Source organism: Chelonia mydas, chromosome 4, assembly GCF_015237465.2.
Source record: "Chelonia mydas isolate rCheMyd1 chromosome 4, rCheMyd1.pri.v2, whole genome shotgun sequence".
Classification (NCBI taxonomy): Eukaryota; Metazoa; Chordata; order Testudines; family Cheloniidae; genus Chelonia; species Chelonia mydas.
In genome coordinates, this window is record NC_057852.1 from 69,462,867 (window position 1) to 69,478,948 (window position 16,082).

Sequence of the window (16,082 nt, forward strand, 5' to 3'; positions counted from 1 at the left end):
ACTGAGTTGGGGTGTTTGTGACTATGCTAAATGTATAAATAAACTATATTTGTAAATATAAAAGAATTCCTATAGTGTGAGTGTTACAATTGTGCACATCAGGGTTTCCAACTATATAATAATTTGAATAATACTGGGCCTGATCTTGGGGCAAGAACCTGGCAACCCTCAAAATGATAACTCGGGATTCTTAAGTAATCAATATAATTAATATATAATCTAAAGATCAGGCAACACCTTCCCATACTCAATTAAAATACAGTAGAGCAGAGGTTCCCAAACTGTGGTCAACAGAGCAGCAGCTTGTGGTCTGTAGAGAGCTATCTCATTTTCATAGGCTAAACAGCATTAAAAGTAAGGGTGGGGGGAAGTATATTGAAACGTTTCCAATATTATTTTGCCATGTAAACAATTAACTGCCATAGGGATGTTATTTGAAAGGGAGGGGAGATAGCCCATGAAACAGTTTCTAAAACTGGAGTCCAAACTGTGAAAAAGTTTGTCAGAGGCTTCTAGCTGTTGGAGAGGAAATCTTCAAATTCAAGACAGGGAGATGATCTTCCTGTTTAAAACTAAGTTCACAAAATTGGGCTTGCAAAGAGCTCCAACTCTCATCTAAAGATCATCAAATCTCCAACCTTTATGTTTGCATCTAATAATGATTCTTTTTTAAATTAAGTGTTGTGCATATGGCTTTCATCACTGGCAGAGAACGACTGGCTGCTTAAGGAGAGTTACACCAAGCCTCACCTATGACTGATGAGCTACCTTGCAGCTGAGATAGACCAGCTGATTATAAAAGCCAGCCAGGGGGCCAGTTATTGATGATAGCTGCTCGGAGTAGAAAGATTGTAGTAGGAAGCTCCTAAGTCAAGGGGACCTTACAGGAAGTAGGTTGGTGCCTGTAGTAGGCCTTGGAGCAGAGTGACTCTCAGGCAAGTGATCAGGCCCACTGACAGAAATTCTGGGCCCCAGGGCCAGGGCCATACCAGGGGGGGCGGGACCCGGGGTGGAAGTGATGAATCCGTCACTTCTGGGACTGCCCAAACCAGCCCACGGGGCCCAGAGTGGTCTCATGCGCCTAGGAGCCCTGCAGCCCATCCGGATGGTTTAAAGGGGCCCAGGGGTCCCAGGCCCTTTTAAATTGCCTGGGCTCCTGGGCAATTGCCCCCTTTGCCTCCCCTGTCAGTGGGCCTGCAAGTAAGTGGTAGACTAAAACATGTTAGGACTAGATAAGCCCCTGAAGAAGACCCTGGGTCAAGGGAAAATGCTGGGTTTATATATGGAACTTCTGTTGAACAGTTTTATTGTGAACAGATAAAGAGGGCTAGAACCAGGTGAGAAAGAGGGCTAGAACCAGCATGGTGTGAGCACTGTCTGAACTGAGGGGTCAAGCTAGCAGCCTACAGTCACACAATGTGATACTCTAACATCAAAAGAGAGGTTAGCTCTCTCATAGATCTGTTGTTCAAATTATCAATAATCACTTAGCCTACCTCTCTGTTTTATTTTATCATTCTTTACTAAATATTTTTTTAAAAAAATAAGAGATTTCATCTTACCTTTGACTGGTAAAACTTCTGTTTAGATTTAATAACGCTGGCAGGGATATATCTTCTTCCAAACAGATTTGCCAGTACTAGCACTAGCTGTTCCATCACCTCTTTAGAAAATGTCTTTGAGTCTATTCAAACAGAAAACTCAGACAGTCAGAACAAGGATGTTGGGATTAAAGCCTAAACTAGCCAATACCTTAAGAGTCTGGAAAAACTCATGTAGCAAACTTTTTAATTCTAGGAAAAAATATCTCTAATATATGTACAAACATACATATTTTTGCCACTTGTGATATAATGTGGGTAATGTGTCCAAACTCCATTACACTACATGGACTTGGGAGGAACTAGGAGCTGCCATGTTGTATGTCTAATATTTTGAAGGAAGCCTATTGAGAAAAGTTTACTGAGGCAGCTCTGGCTTTATCAAGAGTCTGCAGATTTTCTTGATTTCTTCAAATTTGGTTTTAAATTTGAACATAGCTCTGGTTCCCTTGATCAGCAATCTCCTTTTGACAATGGACAAAGACTAAATATCTGTGATGACTCTTGTAGATCTGTTAGTTGCCTTTGATGCTGTAAGACCACCATTGTTCAGAAAGTTCCATATTCTGGCAGGGATAGAAAGAACCATGATGGAGCATCTCTGTTGTATTCTCTCTGAGAAGGTTCCTAGGCTGCTATTCAGCAATTGCACATCTACGCGCAGGAGACTCTCTCTTGTGTTTTTCTTACCCCTCTTGCTCAATGTGTATGTAAGACCACAGTGTGAGGTAGTGAGGAATTTTCAGACGTGGCGCCATAAGCATGCTGTTGACTGTGACAGACAGCTATGACTAAAACAGGCATATCTTGAGACTATGGGATCCACTTTATAATGTTATCTGTATCTCTGTGAATCCAGGCTTGTATGTTGGCTGGTTGGGGAGGGTTACAGAGCTCCTTTCAGGAACTAAAATAAGTGGGGGGCAGTTACTGCAGACCCTGAGACACATGAGTACCACCCCCTGGGGGGAATTGTACATACTGGCTCAGATTAGCTTCAAGAAAACAGGAGACAAAGAAGGGCTTTGGGGTATACAGGCTGAGTTTAACCTTATTCAAGGGGGTTCTTACTTTGATCCAATAAACTGACATGAATCTTTGACCAAAGTGGAGGATGGGGAAGAGGCAAATCCTGCTGAAGGGTTGGAAGAACTGGAACCAGCGAGGGTCACCATAGGATGGATGGATGGATGTGTTTGTCTTTTATTATATTTTCTTTGTAATCTCTTTATCTAAAATAAATGCACTGTGCTCTATGTAAGGCTGTCTGGTCCCTAGTAAAGTACTATCTTAGTCCTTGAGAGAGAGTGAAACTGCAAGTGCTGAACAAATCAGACCTGCAAGAACAAACAATGAATTGTAGGGGGATGCAGCGTACATGCCAGGTCTGGAGGCAGATAAATGCAAGTCCCTGACCAGAGAGAGATGACACTGGAAGCGTGAGACCTAATGGAACATCCCTTGAGCAGACCAAAGAGAGTTCATAGATGCAATTACCCAAAATTGCAACATTCACTCATCTTTTTCATCAGATCAGAACAGTGCAGTTTCTCTGTTTGTTCAGTGTGTAGCTGTGATAGGGGTTTGGGTGATGGCTAGTTGGCTGAAGTTCAGTTGTGCCAAGACAGAGGTGAAGTTGGTTGACTGGAGGAAATAACCAGAAGGATGGAATATATCTAGGTTCTTTTTTCCCATATATATGTAACTTGTCTTCTACTCTTTAACAATTATTTTTAATTTAGTGTCAATTTCTTAACTTTATAAAAAGGTAGTGAACATGAACTTACTTTTCCTCGTTGGCTGGCACAGTTTGTGGAACAAGCCCTTCACAAGAAAGCTGACTAGGACAAGATTGGAAGGTTCGTGATAATGCAGATGGCTTACAAGTCCAGCAAATCCCATGGTGTTGCCTTCTTGATCCAAATATCCCTAAAGAATTAAACAAATTAGTAATATATGACTGGACCTTGTATTAATCCTTGTATTAAATGACTGTCATTTTTGTAATTTGGACCATGATATTGTTCAACATTAAATATTGCTCATGCCACCATTGTGGAGAATTCTGTGACTCGGAGAGTTACATAGAAAACCATTCTCCTCTGTTCCACGCCTTGCAGTACAGTGGATCATTCTAGTAGTGTGAGATATAATATAAACTTAATTACAATGGAGCATTATAACCACCAGATATTGACCCTAAAAACTGCAATAAAGAGTAAAATCAGAGGTTACAGTTTCTGAGTGTTTTAGCTGTACTGACAGGCGTTTGTTAAGAATGGTGGTATCGCATGTGGTACCTACTGACTAGATTGTTAGGCTCAGCTCTCAACCTGCCAAGGCTAAAACATGTGACAGTGCCCTTCAAATTATGTATTATGTAATAAACATCTCAAATGAGATACAGAGCCCCCCACTCAAAAAAAAATAGGAAGATGGAATCATGTGAAATGTAGCTCTTTTGCACAATTTGTTTTTTCTTAAAATATCATGATTCAGCATTTTTGATATAAGTAATTTTCAGTGAAAACCTCAGGCTTGTGTGGAAGAACTGAGGTACATGCACAACACAAGCGATAATAAACCAGAATAGCTGGTTTGATCTATAAAATAATAGTGTTCGTAGCATGTTCATGGGCACGTCCCTGAGCTCGTGTGGGGCTCATTGCAGGATCAAGGCCAAAGACTAAATGTAGAGATAAACCATTTCAGAAACAGAAAAACAAGGTGGAATCTTACCTCCTTGACAAGAAATTGCAAAGAAAATAAAAAGTAGAGCTTTAATATCTCCACGACTCTTGGCTGGTTGAAGGAGAGAAGCGAATGCTTCAACACTGACAATACCTTAGGAGGAAAAATACTTCAATTTATCACTCTCTAAAATGTCTGAATTAGTGACTTGCTAGGGAATGCCATGCTTATGATCAACAATGCTCTGGGGATCTTTTGGGAGAAGGGGGATTATGCTGTTGGGGACCTCAGGGTACCATGGGGAGGGTCTGTGTGTCCATTCCCCATTCCACTTTGGGGACAAAATTACCCTTGGATGCAATCTACATAAGAAAGATAAAAGGGAAGAAGAGGTGAAGGTGCATTTATAAAGACAGTAAGATAAACTTCCTCTCCCTAGGCAGTTGAGTCCCCTTTCTCTGCTCCTTTTCCCCTTCCCTCTGCCTTCTTACTGATATCAAAGACAGCTTGTTGCTTAAACCACTCCAGGAACACTGCAACATGGGGAGAAGGCGGTGGCATTTACTGTCCTATTGCCCTTTAAATCTGTCCATGCCCTTTTGTATGGTTTTGTTCCTATTACATCTGTTTCTGGACACCTCACTAGCAGAAGGACTGACAAAATTTGAGGGAGTTCAGAGAAGAGGAAAAAAAAGATCAGAGTGCTAGAACAATTGACTTCTGAGAAAAGATTAAAAGAACTAAATAAATATAACTTGTCTAAAAGCAGCTAAAGGTGAGACAATGTAATAATCTGCAAACATTTGAATGGTGTAAACACCAAATAGGGAGAGGAATTGCTGAGATTAGTACAAAGAGTTTCCTGGAAATAATAGGATGAAATTAACAAAGGGAAAATTTAGGATGACTATCAGGAAAACTTGACATTGAGATCCATTAGGATCATTGTTTGATGTATTTAAAACTAAACTGCACAAAATACTAAAAATGTACTGGAGGATTTTATAGGGCCTTTTCATCTAATTTCTGTGATTGTAAGATCTATATAAAAACAGAATAGATGTATTTGATCCAAATACATATCACTTAATAAAATTGGATTCCACTGAAAACAATGTGAACAGTGTAAGGAAAGGGAAAGATCATAATTATTTTCTATTATTTAATGTGTATTAGAAATCTGAAATTCCCCCATTTATTAAAAACAGATTTTTCAGGTTAGCAAAAATACATATTTAGTAATTTGGTGTCAAACTAAATAAAAATTCTTCAACATGTGATCTAAAAATATATAACAGATTCCATTATCTAACTGAGCACTGATAGCCTACAACTACATAATATACCTTTGCTTTTGCATCGTCTTTGTCATCAGCTTTTGCAGCCAACAGCATAAGTCTCAGTGCCAGGGAAATATTCAGAGGGAACTGGCCTCTCAGCTGAGGTACATTGGATTTTATAAGCTTGTCTACTTTTGGCAATGGAATGTCATAGAAAAACACACTTCCCAGCAAGTCTTGACCACGTCGTCCAGCACGTCCGGACATCTAGAGAGAAGCAATGCCAACTTTTTATTTTTTCTCATTTCCATGGTAGCACAAAGTCATTGCAATAATGCCAGTTATTCTGGTTTGAAAGAAGCATATCAGAGGGATTTTTGATTCTGTAAGTACAGAAAGACAAACAGTGAATTCATAATATGTATTTATGTGGGTGCTACTCTTCTAGATAGGGAAGAGAGGATCTGAGATGCAGGGGAAGTGGAGAAATGACTTGATTGCTCCCTGCCTGCCTTTCCAGCTCACAGCCAAGACAGGGAAAGAAAAAAGGAGGGTGGGAGAAAAGGAGCTGTGGATGTGCTGTTCCTTGACCAGTTTTGTAAGATTAGATGGTTAGAACATTCCAAGAATGCTGCAGTCTTTATTATGTGGCCAGCAAAAAAGAATGCAGAAAGCTATATTCAACTTCTCTTACCAATGGGGAGATTTGTGCCTGGCTATGGGGAGGAGGCTTGCAATGGTTGTACTACCACCTTCCTCAATGGTTGTAGGATGAGGGCAACTTGAAATTACAGCCATAGGAGCCTTGCCAGCAGAGGCTATCCAGGGGACGGGTAGAATTGGTGCATCCTCCCACCTTCCTGGCCATGGCTACTTCTCAGACATCTCTCCTCTCCTTGGCCTTCAGGGATGTAAGTACCAAAGGGTATGTCTACACTGCAATAAAACACCCACAGCTGTCCCGTATAGACATACCGTTTGTATTGTGCAATCTGCCTCCAGGTGATCTTCCCACCACCCGAGGCGCTGGATTGCAATAGCTCATCACAATTAAATAAAAATTTGTGTAATGAAATAATCTATTGTAAAACACTTAGGTTCAAATTCAGCGCTGGTTATACCGGGCCCCCAGAAACAACACAGGATCACTCCCAAATGCCACAGGGAAGAATTAGAGCTGGTTGAAATATTTTTAATTCCAACATGTTTGAGGAAAAATGGACTATTTCTTTTGCAAAAATGTGTGAATATTTTTCCCCCTTTTTGTTTGACCAGTTCTTGGTATAACTCATCCATGGAGAATCAGTGCTGAAGCTGTGGAGCAGAACCAGAGTATGTGATGGTGAATAGCATAAAAGCTTTTCACTGGGTCTCTCCCATTTTATCCACTGTCTGTTGGGATTCTGCAAGGCTCAGTCTTTGGATTCCTCCTCTTCCCTTTACATCATCTATTTAGCTGATATTATCTGCTCTTATGGTTTAAACTACTGCTTCTGTTCTGACAATATGCAAATCTCCAGAGTTGTCTCCATCCATCCAATCCTGCATCTCATCCTGTGTCTCTGACCTTTCCTCTTAAATGTCTCACTGAAATTAAGCATAACATTCCCTTTGTTTTACCATCAACACCATCACCATCCTCTTTATTGCTCTAGCCTGAAACCTGGGGGTCATCTTTCATTCTTCTCTGTCCTTTGCCCTATGCATCCAAGCCATGTCTAAAATCTGCTGCATTGTTTATCAGTGATTAAACCATGTGTAAATTATGCAGATCATTACTAATTACTGCCAATAAATCACTATCATATATTCTACATGTGCAACATATGTTACAAAACACAATGTAGGAATCTTTTACAGTGTTAACATTTTTTATTGGGACTATTTTTGTATCCTTCCCACCAGTCAAGCCAGGTACCTTAGTCATGAGTCCAACTGTCAGGCCTTAGAGGCAAATTTAATAAACTTCTAAAATAGCTTCTTGGTACCCAGAATCATGATATTGTTAAGGTCCGATATCTCAGGATCTTCTGGTGAAAGCAAATGTTGGTACTCCTTGGGAAGCTGACAGTGGTACAAAGTTCTATTTTTCTGATATTCCATTTTTTAAAGTAGTGACATTTTTATATAAGGAAAACCTGTCAGAGGTGCAGGACTGAGTCTTGTCCACCCTGGAATTCGGGCCCACTTAGTTTGGTTGGATGGGGGTGGAGTTCCTCATTTGGAAAGAGAAAAAGGAGACATCTCTCTGACACTGATTTTTATTTTAATGGCAACCATTTGAATTTCCTCAGGGGTAAAAATGTTAGAATAAGTCCAGGGGAGAATGGGTAGAGGGCCCAGGGTAGGTAAGGTAGCAAAGGAGAAGAAGGATGGCCCAGTGATTAAGGCACTTGCTTAGAACTTGGGAGAACCACATGCAAGTTCCTCCTCCGCCACAGGTTTCTTGTGTGATTTTAGGCAAGCCACATAGGGTATGTCTACACTGCCATTAAACACCCGTGGCTGGCCCGTGTCAGCTGACTCGGACTCACAGAGCTTGGACTACATGGCTACTTAATTGTGGTGTAGATATTCAGGCTTGGGCTGGAGCCTGGGCTATGGGACCCCGCAAGGGGGATGAGTCCTAGAGCCAAGGCTCCAGCTCAAACATGAACATCTACACCACAATTAAATGACCCAAGTCAGCGCTCATTGGCTAGCCACAGGTGTTCAGTTGCAGTGCAGGCATACCCATAGTGTCTCTGTGCCTCAGTTCTCCCTCTGTAAAATGGGGATAACAGTGCTTCCTTAACTCACACGGGTGTTGTGAGGATAATACATTGCAGGTTGTGAGGCACTCGGACTATATTGATGGAGGCTATGTAAGTAGGTTGCATTAAGTAGGTAGAAAATGCAGAGTAGATTGATTTATTTTATGATTTGGAAATTGATCATATGTATGGCCCTACCAAATTCACCTCCATTTTGGTCAATTTCATGGTCATAGGATTTTTAAAATAGTAAATTTCATTATTTCAGCTTTTTAAATATGAAATTTCATGGTGTTGTAATTGTAGGGATCCTGACCCAAAAAGGAGTTGGGGGGGTCACAAAGTTCTTGTAGGCGGGGTTGCGATTGCTACCCTTACTTCTGCACTGCTGCTGGCAGCGGCACTGCCTTCGGTGCTGGGCAGCTGGAGAGTGGCGGCTGCTGGCTGGGAGCCCAGCTCTGAAGGCAGAGCCACTGCCAGCAGCAACACAGAAGTGAGGATGGCAGGGTATGGTATTACCATCCTTACTTCTGCTCTGCTGCCTGCAGAGTTGGATCCTCAGTCATCAGCTGGCACTCTTCAGCCACCAAGCTCTGAAGGCAGCAGTGCAGAAGTAAGGGGGCATGGTATGTTATTGCCACCCTTACTTTTGCGCTGCTGCTGGCGGGACTCTGCCTTCAGAGCTGGGCGCCCAGCCAATAGCAGCTGCTTTCTGGCTGCCCAGCTCTGAAGGCAGTGCAGAAGTAAGGGTGGCAATACTGCAACTGCCCTAAAATAACCTTGCGACCCCCCTGTAACTCCCTTTTTGGTCAGGACGGCCAATTTGAGAAACCCTGGTCTCTTCCCGTGAAATCTGTATCATATAGGGTAAAAGCACACAAAAGACCAGATTTCATGGGGGGAAACCAGATTTCAGGGTCCGTGACGTGTTTTTCTTGTCTGTGAATTTGGTAGGGTGCTAATCATATGCCTAGAATCTTCGCTTGTGGTGTGTGTTTTCCCTTTTTCATCAAACTTTTTAGACAGAAATATTTTGACCAGCTTTTTATATATACACATATATAGCTGTCCAAAACTTTTCTGTCTAAATATATGTACATGTGTACAGATGTGTGTTAGTTAAACTGGCTGTGTATTTCAATACCTGTCTATAGTTCAGAGCATCCAAATACACAGAATTCTGTGTGAAGACAACCGATTTACATGGCATGTTGATTCCTAACGCGAGTGTTCCAGTAGCTGTAACCACCTAGGAAAATAAACATAAGTATTGAAAATTATATTTATAAACATGTGTTTCCATTCTGATAGCCTTAAAGATAGAAATGCTAACTAGAAAATTAATGCACCTCTGTACATTATTACTTCCAGGCAAAGAAGATAACAGGCACCCACAACAGGTACTCCACCATTGAAATCATGGAATTATAAACAGAGTAAATTAGGTACAGGCAGTAGCTCAACAAGTGAAAGGGAGAAGAGAAATTATCCTGACTGGTGAACAGACAATATGGAGCAGCTGTGGAAAATCATTGCTACACAAGTAAGGGATTACTGCTGCCACTTTCATTTTTATTTGGATTTTTAAAACTATTAACATCATAATGCCTTTAACGGTTAATGTACAACTTGGTTCCCCCCTCAGTGATAAGTCATAATTCCTTACACTAACATAGTTTGTCCATTTTTATGTGGCTTCTTCTGTCTTCTTAAAAAGAAAAGGAGTACTTGTGGCACCTTAGAGACTAACCAGTTTACGAATACAGACTAACACGGCTGTTACTCTGAAATCTGTCTTCTTGTGCCCTGGTTGCACATTGTTTTAACTAGGGTTTGGTGTATGGTTGCTGTTTGGTTTTTTTTGGTGTAGGAAGGTGCAGAAGGATTGTCTTGGCTCTCACAGAAAGTCAATTGACTTTTCTACCTCAATATCCCAATCTTACTTACCATGCTTATCTTTAGCTTAAAAAATTCTGAGCAGTTTTGGATCTTCAAATAAGTTTGTATGAAAGAGCCAAGTATTTTTATTATTAAACACTGTAAAGTATTTTAAACAATTTATATTGAAAGACATACAAAACAAGGCCCTGATCCTGCTAATATTTATATTTATGTTTAACTTTATTCACATGCACAAATGTAAGTATTTGCAGGATTAGGGCCTAAGATTCTATTGTATTTTCTCTTAGGTATTCTAAAATGGTGTCAGTTTGATAAACTGCATAGATATGCGATGCAATTTGTTCACTAAGGCAGTGGTTCCCAACTTGTTCCACCGCTTGTGCAGGAAAAGCCCCTGGCGGGCCGCGCAGGTTTGTTTGTGAGCATGGAAGTGGCACAGGCCAAGGGAAGTACTGGCTGCCGCTTCCAGCAGCTCTCATTGGCCTGGAGCCGCAAACTGTGGCCACTGGGAGCCGCGATCGGCCGAACCTGCAGATGCGGCAGGTAAACAAACTGGCCAGGCCCGACAGGGGCTTTCCCTGCACAAGCGGCGGAACAAGTTTGGGAACCACTGCACTAAGGAATATATTTAATGTACATTTTGTGGGGATTGTGCTTGCACTTACATTTTCCCCCAGTAAGTGAGGAGATCATTATGTGTAAAAAATATTTAATTCTCAAAGCAGATACTGTTGTATACTTAAAAAAAAATTGTGAAAAATGATGAACCTGGATAAATCCCATCCTGAAGAGCATCTCCACCATCTGTCTTCCTTTTTGTGACACAGAAGCATGATGATATCCAATTCCTCTCAGTGCCAGTGTTTTCAGTGTTTTATTTGTTGTCATGAACCTCACTTGATGAATCACCTTCTGCAAAATCTAAGAAAATGAAAAATTTTAGATATTTTTCATTTTTATTTACATTCATTTAAGCCAGTGCCAGAATGGAATACAACTGAGTCATGCATTGTCCTAAAATTACGTGCTTTGGCCAAACAGTGCTCTCAATAGGAAATCTATTACTACCTATGTGCAAGAGATGCAGATGTAGCCTAAAACACTACTTGGGTTATGAGATAATCCTGTGGGCTGCCAGTGACACATTTCAAACCAAATAACACGTTGGTTAAACCTCTTTTCTGAGATCTGATTCATTGAATTTAGTTAAGGTGTTTTTTGTTTTTTTGCAGTTCAAGCAAGTGATTCTTCCACGTTTACATGGAGTAAAACTTAACTAAGTGAGCATTTTTAATTGATTTCAGGTACTACTTGATATGAGTAAGAGTGGCAGAAATTTCTATAGTGCTCATCATTGTAATGTTTTTTTCCAGCATAGAAAATCAAGCAATAAGAAATAGATAAAGAGCTACATTCTGCCACTCTTATTCATTTGAATAGTACCTTACTCCTCCATTAGTCTACTGAAACCAATAGGGTATACAGTGCTACTCAACATGAGTATGGCTATCTGAAACTGACCTTGAGTTAAGGTAACAAGTAGCTGGAAAAAGAGTCAATCTGTAGTCCCTAAAATGAAATCAGGGCCAGCAAGAGGCCAACTGGGGGATAAGTAAATGTTTGTGTGTGGCATATATATTTTAAAGTAGACAAATACATTTTTAAGTCTAATAAAGCTAATATCTAATAGCAATCAAGACAAACTGATTTTAAGTTTGCTAGTAACTAATGGTGGGGAGAGTTTCAGACTCTGGGATGTATTTTTGAAATATATAGCACATACATTTAAAAACGTATTAATTTTCAAAGTAAAAGGGGGCAATTTATCTCAGATACAATGTTTCATTTTGATTAATATTTAATTACCCTTATAATAGTTTTACCAATAAAAGTAAAAGTAGCAATGTAATATACTTGGACATGAAGCCATCACCCTTAGGAAACTCCAACTAGTAGAAAATACTCAGGAACATTGGCTATCCTGAGCAAATCAGACCTGTCTTCCACTCTCTACACTGACTTTCCATAGAACATCAAGCCAAGTTCAAGGTCTCGGTCCTAATTGTCAATGGACTAGCCTGGGTTTAGGAGATCTAAAAAATCATCTAAATCTTCGGGATAAGGACCATGGCTCACAGCTCTGCTTCTTAGGCACAATGGAACTTTCTAACACAAGAATAAAGCTTGTCTGTGCGGGAGATGGAATTTTCTCGGAAGCCAGTCTCAGACTATGGAATACACACCCACAGGGAGCTACAGGCCATCACAAACCACACCACATTCCATTCCAAGTGCAAGGTGCACCTCTTTCACCTTGTCTTCTCTAGCAAACACATATCAGCAGGTACATTTAAAGAAACATAACATTATAGGCTACGCTGCACACAGTTCTCCCCCTGGGAAGACAATGAGAGAGAGAACCAGTCATACATGACAGAAGTTAGTCACATCTCTTAAAGACTACTGGAAGGTGCTCAGATACTACACTGATGAGGGCAATAGAAGAATCTTTGCAGAATAAGTTCTTTCTCAGGGCCCAGCATTTATTATTGGAAAGTAGAATTAGCAGCACTTTTGCTTTTTTCTTACCTCTGTATCAACAGCTTGGCTATTTGCATAGGTGCAATCCGGAGGTATTTCAGTTATCTTCCCAAGTTTTTCCATCAAATTTCCATGCTCAGCCTCCTCAAGTATCATTTTATCAGTTTTACTTGATGTAATTTTCATGCCACTATACAAAATACACTTCAGCTGTTAGTTTGAACCTTTATTTAAGAAAATCTGCAATCGGTGTTTTAAAAGTAGTTCACTACATTTTATTATTTGTTTTTGTTTTGAGGTATTCCCACCAGACCAATCCTTCTGCCAGATTGTACACAGTACACCATCAGGCTGATGTTTGTTTTCAGATGCAGGACCTACTCCTGCTGAGATCAATGGCAGAAGCCCCACTGATGCCAGTGGAGCAGTGTTAGGTCTATGAAAAAATATGAATGTGTTGGTCAAACACTCCACTTCTGACTCAAGTGAAAAACGATATGAGGGCAGAGCCTTGAGGTACCACAGGTGGGCAAAAAATTGTACACTCCAACTTGTATTCAGTTTTGATTTGTATTTAGTTTTTGTATGAATTTGGTCTGATACACCTGAAAAATCAGGAAGAAAATGTTTGTTGTGTAACAGGGTGGCCCTTTAAGGAAGGTAAAGGAACCCTTTAGGGATCAGCCCTACCCCATGCCAGGGTTTTTCTCCAAAGAAATAAATGGTATACAGGGGGTACAGTCACTGGGGGTGAGAAAGTGGTCTTGGAAAGTTAACATGGATTTTGAGGAAAATCTAAACTACTAACTCTGGTTTAGGGCCCAAGAACTGAGCTGTGAGTAGGGTGAGCTGGAACTCTGGTCTCCACTCCTGTTAGGCCTGGTATACACCTAAAAATTACATTAACCTAGGTACATGACTCAGGGCTGTGAAAAACTTCACACCCTGTGCAATGCAGGTAGGTCAACCTAACGCCCCCAGCTAAATCAATGGAAGAATTCTTCTGTCAACCTAAGTACCACCCCAAGGAGAGGTGGATTAACTACACTTATTAAAAAAAACTCCTTTCATCAATGTAGGAAGGGTCTACTCTACAGGGCTACAGTAGCAGCACTGGAGCTATGCTGCTATAGGGTAGACATACTCTCAGTGCTTAATTTGTCCTGGGGCTGAGCCCAGGCATCTCTAGGCTTGGCAGTTCATAGCCTGGTATCTCTAGGCTTGCCAGTTCATAGCCCCAGCACCTCTGCACTTGCCACTTCAGTTCTTTTATGTGCGTAGCAGATTTAAGTAGCAGTGCAACACTCTGCCTCCACTCACATGTCACAGCTGCCAGAGGAACATCCCTGAAACGTTGCACTGCTGCTAGTGTGATGCTTGAGCCCCAACACATCTTTCATTACAAATGAAGCACTGCATACCCTTAATGATGAGAAATCAGACTGACTCTGACTGGCTTCTGGTGGGTCCAACCACCCTCTCTCTCTCTCTCTCTCTCTCTCTCTCTCTCTGAACCTGGGATATTTAGTGCACTAGAGCAGCCAGACTATCATCCTAGCCTCAACAAGGCATGCTGGGAAAAATATAAAAACTGTCTTTTTTGCACAATCAGGGAGCTAGGCTGTGCTCATGGGCTCTCTGGAGAGGTAGGTAAGTAAACATATTTTTTTAAAGAAAGTTCTTTGAAACCTTGGCTAGTTTTTCTTTTGACAGTCCCAGAGAAAGACTACAGGTAGAAGGGGAAGTAAGAGAAAAATCAAGTGTTTTTTAATTTAGAAAGGTCTCTTTCATATAGATGTGGTACAAGAACTTAAACAATGAACCTAATAGAAATCGTTTCAATAGATTCAAATGCAAATAATACTTACACAGTATGATTCTTCTGCATGGACTTTTCCATTTTTTTCAATCTGTTTGTTAGCAAATGTATTTGCTTTTCAGTCTTTGGTAGTTGTTTACTCTTTTGCTTCTTCTCCAGACAGTTTTTTATATTTTCAGCCCATTTTTCCACCTTTTTAATGTCGAATCTTTAAAACAGAATTTAAAAACTAGGTAACTTATTAGTAACTAGATTTCTCAAATACATTGCCTCTACATATTGTAGAGCACTGTTGTGCATGCATTCATGCAGGAATATCTTTGTGCTGTTTCCACTTCTTAATCTATAAAGATGGCCAAGTATCCTGGCTGGAGTCATATGTCTCAGTAAATGTGCAAAGCCATACTCTGAGCAAGATTCTAACGAGATGCAAGATCCTGCCACCCTGATTTCTTATCTGTCTTCCCAGAATTTAGATTCTGAAGCATACAGAGAGGAGAGCGGGCAGGTATGAATCTGTGAAAGAAACATACTAAGAAAATGCCAGCTACATGTAAGTAAACCACAGTAATTTTCACCCTGTGAAACTGCTGTTACAGAGCTGCACCATTGGAATAACCAGAAAAGGTAATGCACTACACCTTTGTGAAATGCGTGTCTGGTATAGCTTCCTAATCAAGAGATGAGTGCTACACATTTCAGCATTGTGTATGTTGTGAAGGATCATGCACAATCTCACATTGCTCACATTCAAGGAAGCAAAATAAAAGAGAGGAAAGTGTAAGGAAACATATCCTCCACAGAAAGAAAAAGGCTTCTAAAAGAACTTCCCAATCCAGGCCAACATCCGCAAAAAAATTTAAATAAAAATGGGGGTCCTCCAGTTGCTAACATTTTAGAATCGGTGCTATAGAGAATTATTGCTCCTTAGCAATCCCAAACTCTTCTTCCCCTATTCTTCCTGTTCCTCCCTCTATATAGTTAGGCCTTCCCTCATTAGTCATCACATTTTTTGGTATGTCCTTCCATAACTGATATTTCTCACAGCTGAGCTGGGGCATGACTATTTTGGCTGTCTGTGACCCCCATCACAGAAGCCATGTGTCCAGACAGCAATGCCAAGGTATGACCGCAAACTGAAAGTACTGATACTACTAGTGATGGAGCTGAAAGCTGCTGCTCCAGGAATGCACACAAGGACACCCAGGCTGCCTCAAAACTGGATCTCTATGGCTGAGCCTTTAGATTCAAGGACCTCTTCATTCTTTTTCCTGTGCTTCAGAACTGATAAGGCAGATGCATATTTGATTCACATTATCTAAGGCAACAGGTCAGAAAACCAACAAGGCATTGAAGCCAAAGTCATCCACACCAAGAATGAAAGTCAAGGCTTTGTGAATGAAAGTCAAGACAATTCCTATTTTAAGAGAGCTTTTGCCATCTGTCTTATTCATCCTGACTGTGAAGAGTGAACAATGCAATGGTCAAAGTGTTC

General features: G+C 40.6%; 1 protein-coding gene across 2 annotated transcripts in view; it reads right to left on the reverse strand.

Moving 5' to 3' along the window:
* The window catches only part of LOC102931483 (probable ATP-dependent RNA helicase DDX60), a 71,086-nt gene that overhangs the window by 10,054 nt on the left and 44,950 nt on the right, over positions 1–16,082 (reverse strand). For both annotated transcript variants that reach the window (XM_027829276.3, XM_007067046.4), the window contains 8 exons: positions 14,637–14,795; positions 12,817–12,958; positions 10,996–11,148; positions 9,470–9,574; positions 5,639–5,839; positions 4,341–4,445; positions 3,389–3,530; positions 1,563–1,684 (listed from right to left, as the gene is read on the reverse strand). In XM_027829276.3, the coding sequence (XP_027685077.2) occupies positions 1,563–1,684; positions 3,389–3,530; positions 4,341–4,445; positions 5,639–5,839; positions 9,470–9,574; positions 10,996–11,148; positions 12,817–12,958; positions 14,637–14,795 (1,129 nt within the window). The remainder of the gene's footprint in view (positions 1–1,562; positions 1,685–3,388; positions 3,531–4,340; positions 4,446–5,638; positions 5,840–9,469; positions 9,575–10,995; positions 11,149–12,816; positions 12,959–14,636; positions 14,796–16,082) is intronic.